This window comes from Drosophila erecta, unplaced genomic scaffold (genome assembly GCF_003286155.1).
Source record: "Drosophila erecta strain 14021-0224.00,06,07 unplaced genomic scaffold, DereRS2 tig00000021-arrow-pilon, whole genome shotgun sequence".
NCBI lineage: Eukaryota > Metazoa > Arthropoda > Insecta > Diptera > Drosophilidae > Drosophila > Drosophila erecta.
This window is the reverse complement of record NW_020825198.1, coordinates 18,182,637-18,204,633: the sequence shown is the minus strand read 5'-3', so window position 1 is coordinate 18,204,633 and position 21,997 is coordinate 18,182,637. Positions and strand designations below refer to the sequence as shown.

Here is a 21,997-nt window from a genome sequence, read left to right as displayed (position 1 = left end):
TTACGCGCAACTTTTCCCTCCGCTCCTCGAAGAGCGATGAAAAATTTTCCATTTTCATTTTCATTTTCCTGCATGCAATAAAATCTAATAATTTCTGGGGGTTGTGATGCCAATTTCTGGGAGGCTGTCGCCGACAAAACAGCTACAAACAATTGGCAACACTTGTGTTGTGCGGCGATTTTGGGGTAGAACAACCCTCAAGTAGTGCACTTGCCACATCTCCAAAGGGGTGTGAGTGGGGGATTAGCCAAGAAATTGGGGGAGTTATTGCAATCAAAACGAAATCATTTTTATGCGATCCCCGCTGCCCTTCCGCACGACAAGTTTTCGCTCCTCTGATATATGAGATGTAATTAAAGTCCGGACCACGAAATCAGTTTTGGTTTAGTGCAATAGTTTTGCGGTGGGTGGCGCTGACTGCGGGGGTGGCTGCTGATGGGCGGTGGGTGGCAGTGGGGCGTGTCGGTTGATTGCAAATTGGTCCATGGCCTGTTGGTGACGTGTCTTTGATTACGCCGCAAGTCGCTGGCGCTGTCATCGTGTTCCCGGACTCCGGACTCCGGATTCTGGCTTCTGGTTTCTGGCTTCTGGTTCTGCTTCTGGCCGAGATTCCCGGACTCCTTGCTGTTTGTTTTTAATATAAATGCAAATTTCGCCAACGGCACTCGCCCGGCGCCGTGCTCCATAGTACATATGTGGGTGCGAGCCTGTTCCGGAGATCTGTCATAATTAATATTTTGAAGCCTCGGCCACGGCATCGCAATGCGTGCGGATGTCTACAACTAGTTGCAGGACGCATATTAAACAGGATAGCTAACCGGCACTCCAAGAAAATCCCTCAGAGTTAATTATGAATTTGGGCCAAGATTACTAACAATCTTTTGAATGCTCTGATCCCAATAATCTTAATCCAATATTTATAAAAATTCACAGCTAATTTACAATACTATAATCCTTACTGAATGTTTTATCTTTCATAAAGAATATCTTATAGTTTCAAATTATTAGCTTAAGAAGACTAGTAAGCTAAATTACAATTGCATGTAGATATATCTATATCTGTATCTGTAGATATATCTTAGCCACCGTTTTACTTGGCCAATTAAAAATATGCACTAGCTGCAATTACCATAAATCGAATAACATATTTTTCCGAGTGAGTGTCGCACAACTATGCCGCCGGCCTATGAGCAGTTTTAATGCAATCTAAAGTTTTTGACAGCCCCGCACTTCAGTTCAGTTTCGTATCTGTGTCCTGGGCCCGAAAGGATCACCGCCCAGTGTCCTGTCTCCAGTGACCAGAGTCCTGCGAGCGTGCTAGTCCTTTCGAGAGCCGGGTGAGGGTTTAATTTATGACTTGCAATTAGCAGTTGGCAAATGTGTAATTTTCATAGATGCAGAGCGCTTTCGGAGCTGATATATAATGATAGGACATGCCTCCACAGGATATTTCGGCTAATCGAGATTTGAATTTCCAGCCATTTCGGCACAAAAGGAAGCTTAAACTTTTAAGTGGAACAGAATTGCCCAATATTAAGTTGCCATTTAATTGTGGTAATCTGAAGCAGCCCAGAAAGTTTGACTCCCCGGAAATGTTGCAACCAATTTGTATCAAGATATGAATCCAAAACTGGGTCAGCTTATCACAATAAATGCAAGTTTCAATGGAGTGCCCGAAGAACTTTAATCTGCGTCTGAACAAGTTTTTCATTACAACGATTTATGGCAGAATATAAAATCAACAACCGACCCGCACTCGAGATTCCTTAACAATTCAACGCACTGCAGCAGTAATTTCTCCGCTCCGGACATTCGTTTTCCGTAAGCTGCAAAGGCAAGCTCAAATATTTATAATGCTGTCCAACACTTGGTTGACCACAACTGCTGGCCTGGCCAAGAACATTGACCGCAGCCCAAAAGTACACAAAAAACCAAAAAAAAACTGGAAACAGGGCAATCGATGGGGTGGGTAAGGCAGCAAATTGATTTCTGTATCTCCTCGAACAAGTTGCACAAGTGCAGGATCCGGTAAAAGGAATATATGTATCCAGAGTGCTCGCACACGCCCCGATAATTATGAAATTCGAGGCAAAGAAAATCTACAAAACCCAAAAATAAAGGAAACCAAATTTCTACAGAAACAAAAATCAATTTATGAAGCGAACACGCCCCAAAAACTTTGCGCCAACGACGTTTAACTGCAAAACGCCCAATTTCCAAGGCGTGTCCGAGCAGCAGACATTTGAAAGGATACGTGGCGAGGCGGCCGAAGGACAATGCCGGGCCGCAACATATGCGAAAGGGATAATAATTCACTGGCCGAAAGGCGATGGGAACAATGCTCGCATAACTCAGGCGCGCCAGATGAACTAAGGACATACACGAGCATGTATATATGTAGGGATACAACGAGCTGACCGACCGCATCATGGACTTGGGATCGCTTCTAATTCAAAGGACACGCGCTCAGCGGGATGCATGCGATGTCCTTTTCCAGCGTTTGATGTGCGGCGGCGACTGGAAATTGACGTTTAATGGGCACAATCCTCGCTCCCACGCGGCACCGACAATAACTCCTATTCAGTTGTGATTTTATAAATCCATCAGCCTCTTTTAGCTTTTAGCTATGCAACAAAGTGTACAAATACTGTGTACACAGTGGGAAATTTTATTAGCAATTTTAGCACAGCTTTCTACGGTTTTTCCATCTATCTGTGGTATCTGGATCTATCCACACTACTCACTACATTTTCTCTAGGTGCATCCTCTTACATAAATCCGACTGGCCAGAACCTCGTTTGTGCAACACCTTTGTTATCGCCGAAAACACTTGTCCTGCGGACCAGGACTCCTTGCTGCTCAGTCGACTGGCAAATATCACATTGTTACCTGGACTGTCCCATGTTTGCTGTCTGCTGTCTGGTCGATGGGGATTTTCGATTAGCCCGCTCTTACACATATCAAAATCGGACGTTAATTGTTTCAGGTTCGTGGCATGTCAACAGCTCCAAACACGTCGCCGGCTTCATCGAGGTTTTCTGCTCGATTTATCTGTCTAGCCGGCTACATTTTATGGATTTGCTTTGTTTGCCAGCACTGAGATTGCACAATTACTTATGAATCATGAATCAAGCTGGCGATACTTGGACTTAACGACCGATTTTAAAGTGCACTATAATATGATTTTTAATGTGCGCATTTTCTCGAGACTAGTCTGCCATATGGCTATAAACAACATTCCACTGTTTGCATATGATACTGTTTAGTGGACCAAGGACTTATCTAATAGTTCAACGTTTTAAGTCATGTCACTGACCCTATTAAATTTTTTTATGTAATGTAAATTCTGAAAAGTCGCTAGTGCCTAACGCTATTTATCTGACTGTTGTTAGTTTTTGTTGCATTAGAAAGCAATTTGTACTTGCTATTAAAATCACGACCCATTCCCATAAGTCGCTTGACTTTTGCGCATTTGTTTGCCCTTCCAATGAATTAAAATCCCCGCACTCACGCAAACATATCGGCGAAAAGCAAACAAGTGCTGAGGCGAGACAAGGGTCCTTCAAATCGACCACACTGCGGCCAAGTGCTGGTCGCATTCTGGCCAGGAGCACCAGCTGTTGCGCGGACCCACCCACTCGGAGTTGGTCCACCACCCACCACGCATCACGCATCACCCGCCTCCTTGCAGCCACCACAAATTCCAGCCGCGGAACAACCAACTGAATTGTAATAACTTTAAACAAAAACAAACTTCCTGGCCACATGCCTCATGCCCATGCACTCGCTTATTACAGAAATTACAATGAGCGAGTTTAGAGAATTCGTTTCGAAATTTCACGCCACCGTCTGTGACGAAATTTTTTCTGTTTAATGGCAAAGGACAAGTGCAGCCGCCAGGAGCAGGATGAGTCACCCCCTTTGCGTTGTGTCTGGGGCAACCCTCGGTGGCAAGTGGAAAAGGTTGCAACACGAAACCCAAACCGAAAACTCAAAAAAGCATCGCAACCCCGTAGACACAGTTGCCACTTTTAATCAGCATGAAAGTTCCCGTTCCCATTCCCAATCCCAACCGGCTGTTCAGCTATTTAAGGACCCCGGAGATTCCGATTCCCCCGAATTAAAACTCAGCCGAAAATGAAAATTTCTATACTGCGTTAGTTTGCCTTTTTGTTGAAGGCGAAATAAATGAATGCATGAATTCCATAGCAATTTTGATGTTGACATTGAGTAATGTTGGTTCCGTTCAGCCTGGCTGCTTTACTCTGGATCTCTGGATCCGTGGACTTTTGGAGTCGGGTTGCTTCGCTGGGTGGTTGTTTGGTTTGGCATTTTCATATCATTTTCGAATATTACATGCGGATTAGCATTTCCTCATCGGGATTGCAACAAAACGTGTGCCCATCTATTGGGGGGTTTTTTGTGGGGTGTTTTGCAGCCATGGAATGGGGAGCTCGCCATAAAAGGGGGTGGTTCGCTGCACTGGGTGGGTTTGGGTGGTTTGGGTGGCTTGGCCTTTGTCTGGGGGAGTGTGCTGTCGATTACCCTCGGAAGGTGTTTTTTAGTGTTCTTAAAGGCCTTTGTTCGGAAGAAATTAAAGTTGTAAGGAAGGCGTTGAAGAAGCTAAACTGACAATAGATAAAATATAGGAATAAAAGGGGGTCATTTAATCAATACAACTACTAATATAACAATTAAGGAACTTTCTGTACAAGTGTAGTTTTTGATAAAATATAGGGATATGTATGTTCTTAATAATAATATATTTGAAGAATTAAAATACTACTAAGCTATTCAAAGTAGAGCTAAAAAGCCCGCATTGCACCCACAGTTCGTTAAACTCAAATAGCTTTCCTCATTTTCGCACTTAAGAAAACTTGCCATAATCTTAGCATACATACCTTCAACAACTTTTGGCTTTTACAGCCCGACTTTCGGACAAGTTTAAGGAATTTCCCAAATCAACAGCCTTTCAGAAGCAGAACTGGCGCAAAGTGGGATTTTAGGGGCGGACGGAAAACCCGGCGTCGAACTAACTTTTCAATTTTCTTTTCACGCTCGCATTTTACAAGCTGCTACATGATTAGGGTCAATGGTTGCAGGCTCCCTACTTCCCGATCCGGTGGAAAATTGTAACAAGCTGCCAAATTTCACACTCAGTTTCTGATTCTGAAGTAACTCAAACGAACACCTAACGAAGCTAAAGTTTGGGGCGGGGCGGCAGCTGTATCTCTCAATCTTGTCATCACTGCGATTGTAATCATAATCACATTCACTGAAAATTTTATTATTAACTGGCAGTTTATTAAAAACGCATTGGGTTGCCTGGTCTGCCCAGATTTGTTTGCCGGGCTTACTGTTTGCTTTTGGCCTTGTTTGTTATCGAGATCATGGCCACATGTCGGGGATGGCTGATTACCGACGCTAGATAAATATTAAGCAACTTTGTGGAGTGCTTCCTCTTCGAGGATTCGGGGAAGGATTCGGATGACGACATCGTCGGGCGCTTCCTTGCAGTAATTGACTCTCTGCCAGAGGGCACCAAACTGCTACCCCGAAAAGGTAATCAAATTTTGGGTTCGAGTGCTATCAGCATATATATGGGGGAATACCCCAGCGAGGCAGCTCCACTCGAGTTGTTATTGTTGTTGTTTTGGCACGTGGCACGTGCAACGTGGCCAGGAAATGCTCTGAAATTGATTTTTATTTTTATTTTTGTTTTAGTTGGGAGTCTTTGCTTTTTCGCTCCTGCTGCCCCGAGGTCTTGGCGTAATTATTTCTGTCCGCCTTTTCAGCATGTGATTAGATTTTCCAGTAGCAGTTTACTCTGCTTTTGTTGTCGCTCGATGATAATTAGAAATGATTAGCTCATAAATATTTCCTCCTGTCGAGGGTGAGATTTATGAGAAGGTAAACAAGGAGACAGCAGATGCCCCAAAGGCCAGAAAATATATTCCATTTAAAAGTAATGCCCACGGAGAATTCAGGGGAGGCAATCGAAAAGTTTGAAGCATTCAAATTTGAATAAATAAGTTATGTTTTATTCCTTACCATTTCCGCTACTCTTTTCATTTTAAATATGATTTTCAAAGATGCATTACATCAGCTATATTTTCACAATTCGCGTCCATTGCAATCATCTGGTTCACTACAATAGGTCAATTTTTAAAATTATACTAAGGTTATTTGCATATATTCTTACACAAACACTTTGTGGCTTCCAATTCACAACGGGTGACATTGCTCCACTTGGAGCCAATTTCCTGACTGCAGTTTTGATTCAGCTCATTTGCCATTCCATTGAACTTGCCCATTATGGTTTCAGTTTCCTGACACTTTAGCAACAAATCATTGCATTTCAATAAATCCCCAAAATAGCTGCCTTCACTTCCTGTAGAAACACTGACAACTTTCGAGGCATTATAGGCACAAAACAATATTAAAACCATATAGTGAAAGCGCTTACCGAGCAGCACCACTATGATTGACATCTTTATTATAACTAAATATGCATTCCTACTTTAACTGCTTTTATAGAGTTGGACCTTGAATTGAATTTCTTGATTTTTATTTACTTTTGATGAAACAATGTGTTTATTACAAGGCTGTTACTGCTTAAGCTTTTGTTGATATCTTCTGTTTATGAACAAAGCCTTGTTTCCTAAAACGACTTGATTACAATTCCAAGGTATCTGCAAAGTTGCTGCAGGACTTGTCATCACAGTGTAGAATAATTACTGAAACATAAAATTTGTGAACTGGTAATAAAACTAAAATAGAAAGTGTGACTCACAAAGGCAAGTGGCTTTTTCCATTTCACATCAAAATACGATTAATGGAATCTATAGTCTTATCAAATCGTCTTATTCTGGGAGTAAATCGTTGTAAGTCGTTATAGACATTCTCGCAGGATTCCAGACTTTAATATGCAGGACACAAAGAACTAAAAAAGGTGTAGGAAAAAAAATAACAATGACAGAAATGACAAGAATAACTCTGACCAAATAGCAAGAATATTTTTCACATTTCTAAGCTTCCCAAGCTGATGTGACAGTATCTATGCGGTTGTATTTATATGGCAATCGGATCAAGATTCCTTACCATAATAATAGGAACACCTTTACCCAGCTCTATTTTCTTTTGCTAACAAGAATTTAGATGTCAGTGCTCCACTTTGTGATATGACTATCCCTGCTCTAATTTGAATTTCATTATTATACAAGTGTTTTTCTCTGTTCGCCTGTGTATAAAACGCCTTTTCTCAGTTTCCAGCTATCAGTTGTAATAAATATGCAATATCTGTGCGTTTTTTCCTTAACACTTTTCCTTTGCTGCCTCTCCATTTTTTTGCACCAGGATTCGCGAACATTGTCGTCCTTGTACACGTCGTTTAGTGGGCCCTGTTAACAACCTGGAATTCATTAATAGGGATTGTGGGGAAAAACTCAGAGAAAATTTGCAAATTGTTGCGTGCGAAAGTAAGATCATTATTAAGTATGATATTGCAGATCACGAAACCCGACTGGATTGCGAAAATGTGGCTAGAATAACAGACTTTATGTAAACTCTTTAATCAGAAACATAAACATACATTTTTGGATCTTGGAAACTCCATTAAAATATTTATGTGGAAAATGTTGCCAGATATTTTCAATTTATCATTATTATTGAATTAGGAAATGTAGTTTAGTTTTGCAGAAACAACAACCCAGTTAAATGCCATATTTATTGGCAGCTAAACTTAAAATATTACTTTTAAATCAATAATTAGAATAAAAAGCTAAATCTTGCCATATAATATTGTTTCAGTTTATTAACATAACCTTTGCACAGCGCGCTTATAATTTTTACCAAAGACGCATGCGGTGGGCAATATTCTTGCAAGTCGGTGTTTCGCAATCGCGCACAGTAGCTGAGTAATTAGAAAAATATATTATTATATTACTTCGGCTTTTCGAGAAGGTCACTCACATAAACAGGCTATACGAAGAAGATCACATCTGCTTACGTCTGACCAGCCAGAATCAGAACGGCGACAATAGTCGTTAAAGAACCTGGAAGTATCGTCCTGTTTTCCCAGCCTAGCTTCATTTTCAGTACACTTATCGAAGGTGCGAATGCAGATCTTATGAATCCTGCTAACTTCTTCAGGATTGGCTTGTATGTGAGCCACCAACAAGCACACAATAGCTGTAATGAACTCATTAATTAATACTTTAAAAATACCTATTCGTAAATCTTACCTATTGACAGCAAAGGTTTTAACATGGCGTAACGCTTGAAATAGTTTAATGGTCTACACTAACTAGACCAGAAAGTGTCTTAGGGTATTTATACCCTTAATTGTACATACAAAGCTGTCATTTGCAATTGTCCAAAAAGTGCTATAGAATTTATTGAAAACTCTTCTGAATAAACGCAGGTATTGGGAATATATCTGTTTCTTTATTCAGTTTTACTGAATTACAGCGCTATAGCCGAGTTCATCGACTATCAGATACCCCTTACTCAATTAGTGGCAGTGCGAACGAGAAATTTGAAACTATTTTTGGCATATCGATAGAAATTGTAAAAACAAATAATAAAAAAAACCAAAGTTCGTGGCTGTTTTTGGCGGTTTGAGGGAGTTAGATTTAAAAATTTTAACATACCGATAGAAATTGACGAGACAAGCAATAAAATGAATCTACCTTTTTAGCCTACGAGTATTCGATATAATAAATTCTTTTTGTTCGATAAATTGGGGACAGTTAAGACCTCGTTTATTTGTTGGCCATCATATATAAGGCCCCAGTCTGGATACGATTTCATCAGAGTGCAAGCCACCACAAAGTCATCTGAAGATGAAGTTGACTCTTTGTTTCCTGCTGATCCTGGGCTCTGTGATAGTCCATGGCCAATCGCCAGACTGCAAGGAGATAAAGAACAATTGCTCGAAGTGCATCCGAAGGCTTAATGATCCTTATAACAAGGCGGACTTCATAAATAAAGGATGCAGAAACAGAGTTCGAGGCAGCTATGTATGGACAGATCAGAACATTTGCGAGCTTCAAGCAATAGCTTGTTCAGGTAAACCAATATCTTTTTACTATCCTTATACAGTTGCTTAAATGTTTGATTGCTCATTTTCAGCTCCGAATAGAGCAATGAATTGTGTTGTCATAGCCGAAATAGCCAAAATGAAGAAAGTGACTCCAAGGCCTCCGGGATAACAAATGTAATAAAGCACCAAATATGACCAGACAAATATCCATGACATTCACTTTATCTTAATAAATATCTTAATAACATAAAATGCATTTATCTTAATTTCTGTGTTTTTGTATAGATGTACTACCATTTTCGAGGAGGATAATATAAAAATTCACAAATTTAAAAGGAGATAGCGAGGTAATAAATAAAGTGAGCGCACTAAATTTGTTTAAAGTTAAAACTGAAATCGGTATGAACAAATTATATGTAAAAACATTATTGTGAATCTCCAATTCTGGCCAGATACTTATAGCACTTGAGTAACAGCTGTGGACCTGCCTTATATGCCTTTACTATATAAGCAGCGGTATTTTGAGCAGATAATTTTCAATTCCGGATCCAATAAATACAGATTTTTGCAAGTCTGACAAGTGTGAGCTGCGTTTCCTCGTTGCTGATATTATATAAAGCACGTCTGCAATATGACTCTGATCAGATGCAATGATTTTAGAAACGATTAAGTCAAATCCTTGTTGGATCATTTTCTTCCTGTGTTTTTTCATCGCTAATGGGCTAGCACCTGACTGCCGAGAAATTGGAAAACACTGTTCACAGTGTCTTTTGAAGCTAAACGATAGCTACAACAAATTGGAGGTGGTAAACAATGGATGCAGGCAGAAGTTGCAAGACGTTTACATTTGGGAGGACCAGGATCTCTGCGATATGCTGGTAATCGCTTGTGAACGTATGTATACCCACATAGGATTTCTTTATCATTTTGAAGACTACAAATGACATTTTTCCTATTTGCAGTAGATGGCGTTAGGAAAAAGGATTGTCTGACCATGGCCCATGTTACCCAAATGCGCAGAGTGAAGGAACTTTAAGCCTAGAATAGGTTTACATTATTATTGTGTTATTATAGGTAAATAAATGTGTCAAATTTTGTGATATTCTAAGCTGTAAATGCTTAATGCCTAATAATGAGAGTAGAGTAAGAGTATTTTCAACTATTAAAGTATGTATACAATTGTAATTGATTCAACTGCTTAGGTATATATTAGTGGATATATTCTAAAAATCGAACCAACCCCCACAAATACTATAAAAATAGAAATTAATATGCCTTAATTTGCTCTCATTGCAAACATTTTGTTTTTTCTGCTGACAACACATTTATTGAATCTCAATAGAGTAAAATATGGAAGTGTTTTAAGACCGCAGGCTGTCGGCCACATTTTTGCACGATACATTATCGCAACGTACCATAGTCACTGAGGAGAAAAATTCATATTGAAAAATCCTTTAAAATAAATAATAGTATCTTACATATACATGAGGCTTTGACCAGCTCGCAACGGGTTATTTTCCTCCAGTTTCGATCATGTCGTCCGCAATACGAATTAAATAGATCCACCGTATCATCCTTAGTTCCCACAGTGGACTGCTCCCGAAGACAGTCGGCAAATAAACGATCGCAAAACTGGCGACCCGAGGCATCCTGAGCAAGGACCTGGGCCATTAATATGCAGCAGACAGCTAAGGAGGAAATGTAATTATATAAGTACTCTCCTTTTGGAAACTAGCTTACCCAGCAAAAGCAGAAGTTTCGACATTGCAGAAGTTTTTGAGCTGGACTTGATCACTACTCTGACTATATCGAAGTATAGCCCCTGTATTTATACCCTAAACACTGCTCAAGAAAGAATGCGTTCCAATTGTTTGCCATTGTCACCATTTTACAATTTACAAATACAATAGGTAAAACTAGCTGCGCATCTTAGTTGCTTTATTATCTCATACAGAAATGTAGGTAATCTGAAAAACAGATGTGGTCCTATCTGGGCCAAAACACTTCCTTGTTTCCAGCTTATATAAAGCTGCGCTTTTATAATTTAAGCCAGAAGGAAAACTCCAGTTGATTTGCTTACACGTTAGCCTAAAAATGCAATCGACTTGTATTATCTGCGTCATCTTGATCCTCGGCTCCGTGCTTATTAGTGGACAAACTCCTGACTGCCGTAAGCTAAAGGACACTTGCAATCCCTGCATCCGAAGACTCAATAATCCCATCAATAATGTGGAGTTCATGAACGACGGATGCCGCGAGAAAGTCCGTGGTAGATACATCTGGAAGAATCAGACTCGCTGCGATCTTCAAGTCATCGCTTGCGGAGGTAAGTAATATAACCTCTTGGAAAAAAGAGTAGCTTGTCCTGAAAACTACTTGCATGCAATTAAAAATCTGTGCAAAAAGTTAGCAAATGCAGCTATGGATCTTATGTTAAAAATGATATGCAAGGCAAACTCATCTAATCTTATTTTGATGCAATTTATTAAAGTGCTTAACAATATCATTGACTTCTCCGGACTTCCAGCTCACAAGAGGAAACTGGATTGCCTGGTGATAGCAGAGCTCGCTGGGATGCCAAGGCGAACTTAGAGGAATGCCCACCAGCACTGTGATTACCACAGAGGAGCACAGCTAAAATATTAAAAGCGATTTTGTCCAAATAAATGCATATCTGAAGGGATTTGAGTTGGTTACTCTAGCTTGTCCGTGCGGCCAATAAAGCGATATGTTCTCGTCGCAGTCGCGGTCTTGGCCTTCAATTTTTCTGGCCCTCAGCTCCCAGCCCTTCCAGGAATCAACAGTCGCCCGACCACCGAGCATCTTCCACGTACGGGGCATTATCGTAAAGACGGCTCCAGACCAGCATCGCGATGAGTTGAGCCAGGCACGCACATCGTCCACATCGTGCACATCGTCATGCTTGTCTTACACTTGATGCATCCTCGTCATATCGTCTGGCAGTTCTTCAAAACCTCTCCCTGCCCTCCTTTTCATCCCGAAACATAATTTTTCAAACGAAATGTTTTTGATTTTCTTGATGCCATAAAAAATGGATTTATTGCTTGGCTGTCTGAGATTGCATCCAATGCTTTGGTTCAAGCGCTAGACGGGAGTTCATCTGAAGATCTGAACTTGGGAGAAATTTTCCACGTTACACGTGCAAACACAGTGGCGCTTATTAATAAGTTGCCTAAATACATAACCCACAATTTGCAGCGGCCGAGTTCATGTCTATAATTACATTCTTTCTGCAGTTATTTACACAATTGTCAAGTCAACTGGTCCAGTCCGAATGCTATATAAGCTCTTTATGCAGGTATAGATGCACACAGTTTCGGAAAACTTCCTAGGAGGTTTCAACATGAAACTAACTGTGGTCTGCTTAGTGGGTAAGTTGCATTGGAAAATGAATAAGTATCTTAGTTACAATGATCCTTTTAGTGAGCTTCTTTCTGCTGCACTATGCAGAACACAGTGAAGCCTGCTTGGAGGTGATTGAGAAAGTTTTGGGTCTGGAGCCGTGCAACGAAGGCGTTCGCAAGAGACACAAGGAGCCTAATAGGGTAAAAGTAGAACCTGTGAGAGTCACTAGGAGGCGCAAGAGAATCATTAAGAGATGCGAGACTCCAAGACCAAGACAGCGCACTACCAGACTCCGGAAACATAACAAAAAAACACGGAGGCCCATCAGGATCACTAAAAAACCCGTTCCTTGTCCGCGAAGGACTACTGCCAGGAATCGTCCGCCTTGCACTGAGAAGACTACACAAAGAACAAAAGCTAAACCACCTTGCACTCAGGAGACCCGTCCACCCTGTACAGAAAGCACTACTCGAAGGACTAAGCCTCCTAGCACTCGGAAGACCCGTCCACCCTGTATAGAAAGCACAACTCGGAGGGCTAAACCACCTAGCACTCATAGGACGCGCCCACCTTGTAGAGAAAGCACTACTCGAAGGACTAAGCCACATAGACCTCCTCCAGTGACAACAGCTTCGACAACCACCGAAAAACCATGCGGATGTCGCACTCACCCATCTGGTTGGAATCCTGGCGGTCCGTTAATCCCAATCTCTCCAAGGACTACCAAGAAACCAGACGAATGTGGCTCGCCAAATTCAGGTTGTAATCCCGGCGGTCCGATTTGGCCACCCCGAACTCCTCGAAGGCCCTGCGGATGTGCCGCGTGGAACCCACCAGGTTGGAATCCTGACGGTCCTAGGATACCCACATACCCCGGACCTTTCGGCCCCGGACCTGTCATTCCCAACAATCCAAACAACAGATTTGATCCAAATTGCCCGCCAGGCTGCGGTGCGGACTGTCCTCTAATACCCGTTCCCGAAATTCCCGGAAACTGTAGGCCCAGACCTGGCATTCCTCCTAGTGGAGAAAATGGATGTGGCTGCCCCACTTGAATGCAGCCCAAAAAGAATGTTAACTGATTTATTAACCATTTATAACCTAGTTGTTGACCATTGAATTATATTGTTTTGCACTAAATCAGGCCGTTCTGTTTCTGACAATTGATTATTGTGCGTTGTGTGATGGGTCCCAAGATCAGTGTGCCTAGGATGAATTTAATGTTGATGCTGATTTAATGGAACTTAGCAAAGCAAGGCCGCTCAATATGCTTTTAATATAAACTGTGTGCATGCATTTGTGCCCGTATGAAGTGCTTTTTAAATACTTGTAGCGGTTTAAGCTTTTACCCTTACCAGCCAACGGACAAGCTGCCCGACCCCAAAACTCCCACCCGACACCCACTTCAGTTCACGTCATGAACATGATTATGTACTTTATGAATGTGCAGAGATGGGATTGGAGTGCCTAACAATAACGAACTTGGTGTTCCCCTTAAGCAAAGTAATAGAATAAGAGTTTATAGGAGTTACTAAACATAAAATATGAAATTTAATACGGTATTGAATTATATTTGAAGCAGCTTTGATCTATAGGTTGTAAAAGATTAAAAAGTAATAGGTTTAGAAAAGTATTTTATTTTATATTAAAATAACTTTTCCAATATAAAACCCATAATTATTATAAACTTAAAATTTATGTAAATTTTTCGAGTTTAAAAATTACAAATTAGAGCTGAATATATTAATTCTCTTCGCTATTTGATAGCAAACATACCCGTTACAAAGGCAGGGCATGGATAGTGATGATTTTCCACTCAGCCTGTGCCAACTGCTTATATAATATTTGAAAATTGAAAATCTTTTTGGCGCTGCACTTGAAAAATGCTTAGACCAGGCCATGATGATGAACTTTATAAAACTCTTGACCACATTTGCCGCACCCGTCGCCCCGCCGATCCCCGCCCATTCTGAAACGTCTTTCCTTTCCCTTCCCTTCGGTTCCCTTCCACTTTGGACATGTCTGACCAGCTGACGTCCCAAAAGTGGTTAGAGAAGGGCTCCGAATGGATCGGGGCTGGGAATTTGGGAAAGGGGAAGGGGATGGGGTATATGGAATGCATTGCACTTGACTTTAGCGCCACTTGTAAGTGTAAATTTTATTTGAGCCAGCGAAGTAGGTACACATGTAGACACTCACATTCAACAGCCATGCCCTTTGTCAAGAGAGCTCCACATCCAAAGTGCCTGGCCAGCGATATTGGCGTTCGCACTTGGTCGTACTCGGTCTTGGACTTGGACTTGGAAACATTTCGGACTTGGTCTTGGATTTGGCTGTGGAGCATTGGCTTCGGTTCGCAGCCGGTTTCTTGGCCCGGAGTTTGGCGTCGTGTCGTTGACAGCTAAGTGCTGATAATCGCTTTGGGATTGAATCTGAGCAAGTACATTTACACTCAGACCAAGTTAAAATTCAAAAATGCAACAGCGGAAAGATGCAGGAGTTTTGGTCAATGGCCATCGGAAAAAAGGCGTCATTCTTTTGCTTTGGTGTGTCTGTCTGATTTTTTGGGTGGGCGTTTGGGTTTTTGTGTTCTACGGTTAGTTTGGCTGATTTCTGTGGCTTTAATTTGGTGAACTCGATTTACGGCATCATGAAACGAATAAGCTGACACTCAAATTAATTTTTAAGGTCATACAATCAGGACTTGAAGTCGTAAAAGGACTTAAGGTCGTGCTTGTGATACATGAAAGAGAGCCCATATATTGCCATTTAAAATTTTCAGTACATGAGTTAAGGTTCTTATTAATGAATTCAAGTTGGTATTTCAATGCTCTCTGGTGCGTTTATTATTCATCAATCATTATTAATAAATTAATTAATTAACACGATCCATGCCAGCGAGTTCAGCAATATCCTCGCAATTCATGCGCCGATTAGATCCTGAAGGCAACGCCAGATGGATAAGTAATAAATTGAAGTACATAGTACTGCCTTAACTATTCAAAACTTACCCAAGCAATTGAGCCTGGTGAGCTCACAACGCCCCACATTCCTCCAACGCCAGGTGTTTCGAGTCCTAGTTTTGCACTCCGCATTGAGGGCGGGCAGGGTACGATCCACTTGATTATTCAATGTTCCCACGCAGCGTTCACACCTCCGGGTCAGTTCATCGCAGTTGCGATTTTGCCCAGCCACCAAAGCCAGGAACAGGACTATAAGCCAGAATAAAGTTCATTATTTTGGAACACCGCTACATAGTTTTAGGTTCCAGCTTACCAGAAAATGCAGTGAAAACAGCTTTAGTATGCATAATTTCAGTTTTAGAACTTATGGCTGTTGACGGGAACTTATCAGTTAGCCAACTACCGAAGACTTTGGCAGAAACCGACTTTATATAAACACCATAACCTATGCGTAGCAACTTTCACAACAAAAGGTGAAAGTTAAAAATATGCAACAAAAGCTTTACAAAATTGCCATAAACCCTATTCAAACCCTTTATTAAAACTGGACCATCTTTTGAGGGCATTACGACAATAACTTCCTGGTTTAAATAAAGGGTTTAAGGCATGAAAGCCACGAGGTTCTTTGCCCGAAGGCTGTCTAGCACTTTATAAAAGCCCCAGACCGAAGCACACTTATCAGTGAAGTCAAAAAAGTTGCCACCAACATGTCAAAAATTACTCTCGTTCTTGGTAAGGATATAGACCGATATACTGTAAATATTTATTAATCCTTGTAATCAACATTTTAGCTATTCTTTGCCTTTGCGTGGTTGTTCAGGCCCAAACTCGTGATCAAGAAATTTGCCGTATAGAAAACGAAACTTGCCGTCGAAATGAACGGAGATTGGGAGTTCAAAATGATGTTTCGACCATATTTAATGATAATTGCCGCCGCCAGCCAGGAATTAGAAACTGGCGCAATGTTTCTCGCTGCGAATTGTCGCTGGCCACTTGTCGATGTAAGTTCTACATAAATAGTAATATCCATATTTTATATATACTGTCGTTTTAACAGTGACACTCGAGCGCTGTGCTGCTATAAACTGCAGAAATGTGAGAAACAGCATTGATGGTGGGGTCACCAGACGCCCTCCCACTTCAAGGATGACAACGCCGGGAATTCCTGGCACCGGAAGACCTCGAACTACTCGTAGGACCCCAACTACTCGTCGAACACCGACTACTAGATCTTCTCGCGGCACCGGAAGACCTCGAACTACTCGTAGGACCCCAACTACTCGTCGAACACCAACTACTAGACCTTCTCGTAGAACTACTCGTGGCACCGGACGACCTCGAACTACTCGTAGGACCCCAACTACTCGTCGAGCACCAACACCTAGATCTTCTCGTAGAACTACTCGTGGCACCGGAAGACCTCGAACTACTCGTAGGACCCCAACTACTCGTCGAACACCAACTACTAGACCTTCTCGTAGAACTACTCGTGGCACCGGACGACCTCGAACTACTCGTAGGACCCCAACTACTCGTCGAGCACCAACACCTAGATCATCTCGTAGAACTACTCGTGGCACCGGAAGACCTCGAACTACTCGTAGGACCCCAACTACTCGTCGAGCACCAACACCTAGATCTTCTCGTAGAACTACTCGTGGCACCGGAAGACCTCGAACTACTCGTAGGACCCCAACTACTCGTCGAACACCAACTACTAGATCTTCTCGTAGAACTACTCGTGGTCGGACCACAAGATCTTCTCGTAGAACTACTACTCGTCGACCAACTGAAGAATAAACCCTAGAACCAAATCGCTCAGAATAATACCCTGCAAAATGTATCATACTGAAAAAATATAAAAACTTGACTGCTCTCAAAAATATTACTCTCAATATTAATATAATAGTTTTTACCCCAAAAGAAACATATATTTTGATGAAATACTTTGATATGTACAAAATATAAATAATGATTATATTGTCAAAAACCATTTTTCAAATATTAATTTTGAACGTATATTAGTCATCTTAACTTACCATTAATACGACTATTTATATACAATATCTTCGATTCCCAGATAAATATAGCGAAAATATCTATTATGCATAACATATAAATAGAGAGCATCGAAGTATTTATTTAAATGCAGAATTTGATTTTTTTTTGTTTTTTACATGTCATCCGAATCTGGTCTCGGTATTTTATTAGGCAAGGACTCGCCTGACATTCTCGCAGGTCACGGTATCACATCGTTCAAGGGTCACTGTGCAAAGTAAACATATAAAATATATAAAAATACACAAATTAATATACTTACATATGCAATTGGCTTTTGCGAGTTCGCATCGGGAGATATCGCGCCAATTTCTATTGGATCGCCGACAATTCTCATTGAAAATATTCGAAACATCGTTGTTTCTTCCATTTCTCAAGACCCTTGAATCACATCTGTCGTTCAATCGTTTACAAATATCTCTATCGCTTTGGGCATAAACGATAACAAATAAGCAAATGAAAGCTAAATAAAAGGATAATATAGATATTTGGCAATATAAGTTTTTGGGATCAGAAGTTCCATTTGCAGATCTTACCAACAAACAGAGAAATCTTCGGCATCGTGATATCCGTACTGAAATTCGCTTATGATCTGTGTTGAGTGAGCCTAAACTTGGGCTTATAAACTGGAAAGACCCGGCACTTCATTTTGTATAACTTTTCACATGACATTCAGGAAGCAATATGGCTTATTCAACTTAACAAAAAGATGTCTTAATTTGAATACATTTCCTAAAACATTTCCACCAATATGGCTTATTCAACTTAACAAAAAGATGTCTTAATTTGAATACATTTCCTAAAACATTTCCACCCGTTACTAAAGGCTTTTATTTCTGATTTAAATACCTGCCATATTTTTAAAACATCTGGCATTTCTGATTTATATTGTTTATGGTATTTATATAAAGTCAAGTTGGATCGAAGACTTCTGTAGTGTGCCCACTGATAAGTTTCCATCGTAAGAGTTTAGCTAAAATTATGGGCCTGAAAACCGTGTTAACCGTCTGTTTTGGTAAGTTTGAGTTAGAAAAATGTATAAAACCATGTTCATAACTTTAACATTCGGTTCTCAGTCATATGCCTGACTCTGGTTGCTGCTCAGGATCGGGACTGCGACGAATTCGCAAGTCGATGTGAATCCTGTACGAGGCGTCTAAATAATGCCGTCGATCGCGATCTACCCCTCTTTAATAAGGAGTGCAAACAAAGGACCGAATCCTCTTGGCGCTGGAGGAACGTGGGACGCTGTGAGCTGGCCAAGCTCATGTGCTTGGGTAAGATATGCGAAAACCTATTGGAATTCGTATCTTTAAATGTTATTTTTATGCTCTAGGTTGGGAATCACCCATGAACTGTGAAGACATTGCTAGGAGGGCTGGTATGGAACGCAGACGCAACTAATAAGCATCCAGCAAGGCATAAATGAAATGATTAAAAAACAAAAGAGAGCATTGAAGTAAAGAACTAAGTATTTTATTTGCCATACAAATCAAATTTCTTCGTGCCACTTATGCAACGCATATCGCGCTATTCGATCATCAATTTCATGGGTAACGTGTGGGTCATGGTGAACATAATGTGTGTCTGAGTTTTCAGTATCATTTGGAACATAGAAAATTTGCTGCACTTTGGTTTTATCATTCAAACTACCTGGAAAATAATTCATTCGAGTGGTTAAATGATCATAGTGCGATTCATCATAAGTTTCAGTTGACAATTCTGCTTGAGTATCTGGGTGGTTAGTACTGTCATGGATTTCATGGTGATAATCATACGACGTTGTCATCTCATTATCACTATCAGCCACATCAGGCCGTGTTAGGTGGTAATCTAAGTCTGCTTCTGGATCGATGTAGTCAGCATATTCAAGGTTTGATTGTCCCAAGTCTACGAATTACACAATTTAAATACTCAAAATAATTTGCAGAAACTTATCTGACTTACCCACTAGCAGTAGAACGCAAAATAAATTTAAATATATATAACATAACATGTTCTCCTTGTATCTGTGATACTGATAATACTGATGGATGTCAGTAAAAATACATCGCATTTGCCACTGCGAGCTTTTTTTATTTAAACAGCATTTTTCTCATTTGCATGTATGGTGTTTACCTGGACCTATATGACTTACCAAATATTATGGGATCACAGCTTTCAATACCTGGACCAGTTGCCAGCCGAAAAAATGAACATAAAAATGTTTTTTGGAGTTTATTCGGTTGTTCAATAAAACCTAAGAAACACTGCATGTTAAAAAATGTTTAAATATTATTATTTCGTATATCTGTCTGCTTCGTATCGTATTCCTTTTGGGTATTTATTCAGCATTTCTTATATTTAATATAAATAGGCAGAGAAGTTGGTTGAGTATATATCAAATACAACAAGCTTGACTATTATAATATTTTAACTTAATATACTAATGTTGTTTTCAGTTGGAAACTAAAAGAACCCGTAAACGAACTATTTGAAAATAAGAAAATATACGTATATTTTGTAGCTGAAGTATTTTAACAAATTATTTTATATACATACACGTAGGTTCCATTAAGGGACATTGCCGCATCCATATTTTTTGTTTTCAATGCGGAACTCCAATGAAATACTTGAGAGGTTCTAGCGTTTGGGAAAGATTAGTAGACAGCAGATGCTCTTCAAAGAATTACAGAAAGCTTCTGGCCGTTCTCCACAAAAGAGCTTTACCACGGGCCTGGGAGAATCTACCACGCCCGATCAACTTCAGTAAGACACTCACTGGTAAGCAAAACTCGGTAAAAACCCGCGAGAGGAGAAGGCCCAAACAGGCCTGTCTGGCTAAAAAATAAAAATAATAATTAAACAAAATCTGGCAGGCAGGCGTTAATACGCGTACAATATTGTTTAAACAGAGACGAAACAGAGTCGTTGTCACTGTAGCTCGATCTATCTGCTTAAGCACATAATGTGATAACGAAGATTGCGGGCATGGGCATTAAACAATCTGTCCAAACTGCGGTTCAGTCGTCAGCTGTTGTCGCTGTTTTTCACACACAAAGTACGAAATCCGAAAGCCAGAAACCGAATCCAAAACCAAAGGAATAAAATAAATAATATATGCGCAGAATAAACGTTGAGCGGCCAACTAGTTCAGTTTGCTGGCGGGTTACCAAAGAAACGGTCACGTTTGGCGCTTCAGTTCATACGTTCTCGTGCCAAGTTGCAGTTAATAATAAGCTGGTCAAGTGATTGATTGATTGATGCAGCATGGCTAATTACACGGTGGTGCGTGTGACCAAAGTGCAACCATACCTGCACACGGTGGGCAGCAGTTTTGCAGCTTTGGCCAATGTGGATGGCTTTTATGCGCCGACCTTGGAGGCCGAGTTACTGGATTTCCATGCAAATGGCACTGCCACCCATGCCAACCTAACGGCCGAGAGTGTCCTGGTGCTCATCGGCGAGGAGAACTACAACTACCGATCCACCTCCACCATAGTCCTGATGGTCTCCGCCTGGATCCTGCTCATTCTGGGCTTTGTCTTCTGCTGCTGCGCCGAGTGTTGTGGCGTTAGCGTGTGGCGCGGCAAGAAGTCGCTGTCCAGCATCGATATCGATGGCTTAAATCAGGTGGAACAAGGTGGGAATGGCAATGGGAGTGGGAGTGCCTCCGCCCACGATGCAGCTGCAGGTGAGTGCTCCAAGTTCGCTCTATCATCGAAAGCTTTTGTTTTGGGGCTCGTTTGCATACTTCTAGGCTGCCATCGTGTATTGATTGGCCTGGGGAGACTGGCCAAGTTCTCCCTTGCCTGTGGATAACTAAGGTCATATTTCACGAGTTTCCCATAAATGGCTACAATAAGCGAGCAGCCACAGGCATATCCAAGATTTATCAAGTGCGCCAAATACCCTGCGATTCTGCTAGGCACAAGCCCAATAAATAAATATTCAACCTGGATTACTTGGCCAAAATTACTAAGCTTCTTAGACAGCAAACCGCATAAGGTTGTGGGTACTGATTTAACATTCTTTGCTTTTTGATTAATGAAAGATGAAGGATCCTTTGCTTTCGCGGTTCCATTACAAGCTTATAGCCTGATCCTACTAAAATTCAGTGGCCCCAGCTGAGCTGCAGAGTATAAAATTGCATTCGAATGGCCTGTCAATGCGCTCTGCTGTTATTGCTGAACTACTTTTCAAACAACACGAAGGGGCTTCTGTGGGCTTGGGAGTTGCTCTGCGGAACTGCCTGCCTCATCGATATCATAAAATATTTAGCTATTTCTCTTATTTCGCCTCGCTCCGTTTTTGGCAAATTTGGCATGCGTTTTGGCTGAAAATTGGCTTTTGGCCAAGTTAACGAAACGTTCAGAGAAATGAATGCTTCTACACAAACATGCACACACAAATATGCCAGACGGGCTCGCACATACACAAAGGCAAAAAAGGCTCTAGTTCAAAAATAAATTGGTACTTGCTTTAAAAAACAAATCTACTTATAAATTCGCTGTTTTATTTAATGCCTTTAAGCTGTTTTTGTATCATTTTGTGTGCAGTAAAGCACAGCACACGTGTGCTTCGTAAT

General features: G+C 40.9%; 13 protein-coding genes across 13 annotated transcripts in view; 7 read left to right on the top strand and 6 right to left on the bottom strand.

The window, feature by feature from the left end:
* Positions 1-6,068: 6,068 nt before the first annotated feature.
* On the bottom strand, positions 6,069-6,697 carry LOC26527020. The gene is made up of 3 exons (XM_026977365.1): positions 6,467-6,697; positions 6,203-6,409; positions 6,069-6,148 (listed from the first exon to the last, which is right to left on the bottom strand). Exons 1-3 carry the CDS (start codon positions 6,489-6,491, stop codon positions 6,087-6,089), a joined length of 294 nt encoding a protein of 97 aa, XP_026833166.1. The 5' UTR covers positions 6,492-6,697; the 3' UTR covers positions 6,069-6,086.
* Positions 6,698-7,284: 587 nt separating this feature from the next.
* LOC26526769 lies at positions 7,285-7,564 on the top strand. Its single transcript, XM_015158855.2, is given in 3 exon segments — positions 7,285-7,343; positions 7,345-7,478; positions 7,509-7,564. Coding segments are annotated over 3 exon segments (243 nt in total). The 5' UTR covers positions 7,285-7,290.
* Positions 7,565-7,847: 283 nt separating this feature from the next.
* Positions 7,848-8,268, bottom strand: LOC6544468. Its single transcript, XM_001973086.3, has 3 exons — positions 8,244-8,268; positions 7,972-8,190; positions 7,848-7,912 (listed from the first exon to the last, which is right to left on the bottom strand). Exons 1-3 carry the CDS (start codon positions 8,266-8,268, stop codon positions 7,848-7,850), a joined length of 309 nt encoding a protein of 102 aa, XP_001973122.1.
* A 535-nt stretch (positions 8,269-8,803) lies between these two features.
* Positions 8,804-9,295, top strand: LOC6544467. Its single transcript, XM_001973085.3, has 2 exons — positions 8,804-9,069; positions 9,133-9,295. Exons 1-2 carry the CDS (start codon positions 8,844-8,846, stop codon positions 9,210-9,212), a joined length of 306 nt encoding a protein of 101 aa, XP_001973121.1. The 5' UTR covers positions 8,804-8,843; the 3' UTR covers positions 9,213-9,295.
* A 906-nt stretch (positions 9,296-10,201) lies between these two features.
* Positions 10,202-10,838, bottom strand: LOC6544466. The gene is made up of 3 exons (XM_001973084.3): positions 10,784-10,838; positions 10,522-10,731; positions 10,202-10,466 (listed from the first exon to the last, which is right to left on the bottom strand). The coding sequence occupies exons 1-3, from the start codon at positions 10,806-10,808 to the stop codon at positions 10,405-10,407; spliced, it is 297 nt and encodes a 98-aa protein (XP_001973120.3). The 5' UTR covers positions 10,809-10,838; the 3' UTR covers positions 10,202-10,404.
* A 272-nt stretch (positions 10,839-11,110) lies between these two features.
* LOC6544465 lies at positions 11,111-11,718 on the top strand. The gene is made up of 2 exons (XM_001973083.3): positions 11,111-11,369; positions 11,571-11,718. Exons 1-2 carry the CDS (start codon positions 11,138-11,140, stop codon positions 11,633-11,635), a joined length of 297 nt encoding a protein of 98 aa, XP_001973119.1. The 5' UTR covers positions 11,111-11,137; the 3' UTR covers positions 11,636-11,718.
* Positions 11,719-12,369: 651 nt separating this feature from the next.
* On the top strand, positions 12,370-13,549 carry LOC6544464 (salivary glue protein Sgs-4). Its single transcript, XM_001973082.3, has 2 exons — positions 12,370-12,435; positions 12,488-13,549. The coding sequence occupies exons 1-2, from the start codon at positions 12,408-12,410 to the stop codon at positions 13,462-13,464; spliced, it is 1,005 nt and encodes a 334-aa protein (XP_001973118.2). The 5' UTR covers positions 12,370-12,407; the 3' UTR covers positions 13,465-13,549.
* A 1,695-nt stretch (positions 13,550-15,244) lies between these two features.
* LOC6544463 lies at positions 15,245-15,770 on the bottom strand. The gene is made up of 3 exons (XM_001973081.3): positions 15,686-15,770; positions 15,421-15,621; positions 15,245-15,349 (listed from the first exon to the last, which is right to left on the bottom strand). The coding sequence occupies exons 1-3, from the start codon at positions 15,717-15,719 to the stop codon at positions 15,285-15,287; spliced, it is 300 nt and encodes a 99-aa protein (XP_001973117.3). The 5' UTR covers positions 15,720-15,770; the 3' UTR covers positions 15,245-15,284.
* Positions 15,771-16,058: 288 nt separating this feature from the next.
* Positions 16,059-17,203, top strand: LOC6544462 (salivary glue protein Sgs-3). Its single transcript, XM_026977253.1, has 3 exons — positions 16,059-16,104; positions 16,164-16,373; positions 16,430-17,203. Exons 1-3 carry the CDS (start codon positions 16,080-16,082, stop codon positions 17,170-17,172), a joined length of 978 nt encoding a protein of 325 aa, XP_026833054.1. The 5' UTR covers positions 16,059-16,079; the 3' UTR covers positions 17,173-17,203.
* A 324-nt stretch (positions 17,204-17,527) lies between these two features.
* LOC6544461 lies at positions 17,528-18,033 on the bottom strand. Its single transcript, XM_001973079.3, has 3 exons — positions 17,967-18,033; positions 17,693-17,893; positions 17,528-17,638 (listed from the first exon to the last, which is right to left on the bottom strand). The coding sequence occupies exons 1-3, from the start codon at positions 17,989-17,991 to the stop codon at positions 17,580-17,582; spliced, it is 285 nt and encodes a 94-aa protein (XP_001973115.2). The 5' UTR covers positions 17,992-18,033; the 3' UTR covers positions 17,528-17,579.
* Positions 18,034-18,379: 346 nt separating this feature from the next.
* Positions 18,380-18,893, top strand: LOC6544460. Its single transcript, XM_001973078.2, has 3 exons — positions 18,380-18,445; positions 18,507-18,707; positions 18,767-18,893. The coding sequence occupies exons 1-3, from the start codon at positions 18,412-18,414 to the stop codon at positions 18,832-18,834; spliced, it is 303 nt and encodes a 100-aa protein (XP_001973114.1). The 5' UTR covers positions 18,380-18,411; the 3' UTR covers positions 18,835-18,893.
* Positions 18,885-19,452, bottom strand: LOC26527092. The gene is made up of 2 exons (XM_015158913.2): positions 19,378-19,452; positions 18,885-19,320 (listed from the first exon to the last, which is right to left on the bottom strand). The coding sequence occupies exons 1-2, from the start codon at positions 19,424-19,426 to the stop codon at positions 18,923-18,925; spliced, it is 447 nt and encodes a 148-aa protein (XP_015014399.1). The 5' UTR covers positions 19,427-19,452; the 3' UTR covers positions 18,885-18,922.
* A 1,112-nt stretch (positions 19,453-20,564) lies between these two features.
* The window catches only part of LOC6544115 (protein commissureless 2), a 34,272-nt gene continuing 32,839 nt past the window's right edge, over positions 20,565-21,997 (top strand). The window contains exon 1 of the mRNA XM_015157564.2: positions 20,565-21,103. Coding sequence (XP_015013050.1) covers positions 20,680-21,103 — 424 coding nt within the window. The 5' untranslated portion in view covers positions 20,565-20,679. The remainder of the gene's footprint in view (positions 21,104-21,997) is intronic.

Coding starts and splice junctions, on each gene's coding strand:
- LOC26527092 (XM_015158913.2), bottom strand. CDS start 19,426: ATGTTATGTTATATATATTTAAATTTATTTTGCGTTCTACTGCTAGTG. Junction 19,321..19,377: donor TTGCGTTCTACTGCTAGTGG/GTAAGTCAGATA, acceptor TGTAATTCGTAG/ACTTGGGACAATCAAACCTT.
- LOC6544467 (XM_001973085.3), top strand. CDS start 8,844: ATGAAGTTGACTCTTTGTTTCCTGCTGATCCTGGGCTCTGTGATAGTC. Junction 9,070..9,132: donor TCAAGCAATAGCTTGTTCAG/GTAAACCAATAT, acceptor GCTCATTTTCAG/CTCCGAATAGAGCAATGAAT.
- LOC6544465 (XM_001973083.3), top strand. CDS start 11,138: ATGCAATCGACTTGTATTATCTGCGTCATCTTGATCCTCGGCTCCGTG. Junction 11,370..11,570: donor TCAAGTCATCGCTTGCGGAG/GTAAGTAATATA, acceptor CCGGACTTCCAG/CTCACAAGAGGAAACTGGAT.
- LOC6544468 (XM_001973086.3), bottom strand. CDS start 8,268: ATGTTAAAACCTTTGCTGTCAATAG. Junction 8,191..8,243: donor AAAACCTTTGCTGTCAATAG/GTAAGATTTACG, acceptor AGTTCATTACAG/CTATTGTGTGCTTGTTGGTG. Junction 7,913..7,971: donor TCTTCGTATAGCCTGTTTAT/GTGAGTGACCTT, acceptor CTAATTACTCAG/CTACTGTGCGCGATTGCGAA.
- LOC6544466 (XM_001973084.3), bottom strand. CDS start 10,808: ATGTCGAAACTTCTGCTTTTGCTGG. Junction 10,732..10,783: donor GAAACTTCTGCTTTTGCTGG/GTAAGCTAGTTT, acceptor TTTCCTCCTTAG/CTGTCTGCTGCATATTAATG. Junction 10,467..10,521: donor GGTCAAAGCCTCATGTATAT/GTAAGATACTAT, acceptor TTTTCTCCTCAG/TGACTATGGTACGTTGCGAT.
- LOC6544464 (XM_001973082.3), top strand. CDS start 12,408: ATGAAACTAACTGTGGTCTGCTTAGTGG. Junction 12,436..12,487: donor AACTGTGGTCTGCTTAGTGG/GTAAGTTGCATT, acceptor TGATCCTTTTAG/TGAGCTTCTTTCTGCTGCAC.
- LOC6544462 (XM_026977253.1), top strand. CDS start 16,080: ATGTCAAAAATTACTCTCGTTCTTG. Junction 16,105..16,163: donor AAAAATTACTCTCGTTCTTG/GTAAGGATATAG, acceptor TCAACATTTTAG/CTATTCTTTGCCTTTGCGTG. Junction 16,374..16,429: donor GTCGCTGGCCACTTGTCGAT/GTAAGTTCTACA, acceptor TCGTTTTAACAG/TGACACTCGAGCGCTGTGCT.
- LOC6544461 (XM_001973079.3), bottom strand. CDS start 17,991: ATGCCGAAGATTTCTCTGTTTGTTG. Junction 17,894..17,966: donor GAAGATTTCTCTGTTTGTTG/GTAAGATCTGCA, acceptor CCTTTTATTTAG/CTTTCATTTGCTTATTTGTT. Junction 17,639..17,692: donor CGCAAAAGCCAATTGCATAT/GTAAGTATATTA, acceptor TACTTTGCACAG/TGACCCTTGAACGATGTGAT.
- LOC6544463 (XM_001973081.3), bottom strand. CDS start 15,719: ATGCATACTAAAGCTGTTTTCACTGCATTTTCTG. Junction 15,622..15,685: donor TGTTTTCACTGCATTTTCTG/GTAAGCTGGAAC, acceptor TCTGGCTTATAG/TCCTGTTCCTGGCTTTGGTG. Junction 15,350..15,420: donor CACCAGGCTCAATTGCTTGG/GTAAGTTTTGAA, acceptor CGTTGCCTTCAG/GATCTAATCGGCGCATGAAT.
- LOC6544460 (XM_001973078.2), top strand. CDS start 18,412: ATGGGCCTGAAAACCGTGTTAACCGTCTGTTTTG. Junction 18,446..18,506: donor CGTGTTAACCGTCTGTTTTG/GTAAGTTTGAGT, acceptor TTCGGTTCTCAG/TCATATGCCTGACTCTGGTT. Junction 18,708..18,766: donor GGCCAAGCTCATGTGCTTGG/GTAAGATATGCG, acceptor TTTATGCTCTAG/GTTGGGAATCACCCATGAAC.
- LOC26527020 (XM_026977365.1), bottom strand. CDS start 6,491: ATGTCAATCATAGTGGTGCTGCTCG. Junction 6,410..6,466: donor AATCATAGTGGTGCTGCTCG/GTAAGCGCTTTC, acceptor ATGCCTCGAAAG/TTGTCAGTGTTTCTACAGGA. Junction 6,149..6,202: donor GGAAGCCACAAAGTGTTTGT/GTAAGAATATAT, acceptor GACCTATTGTAG/TGAACCAGATGATTGCAATG.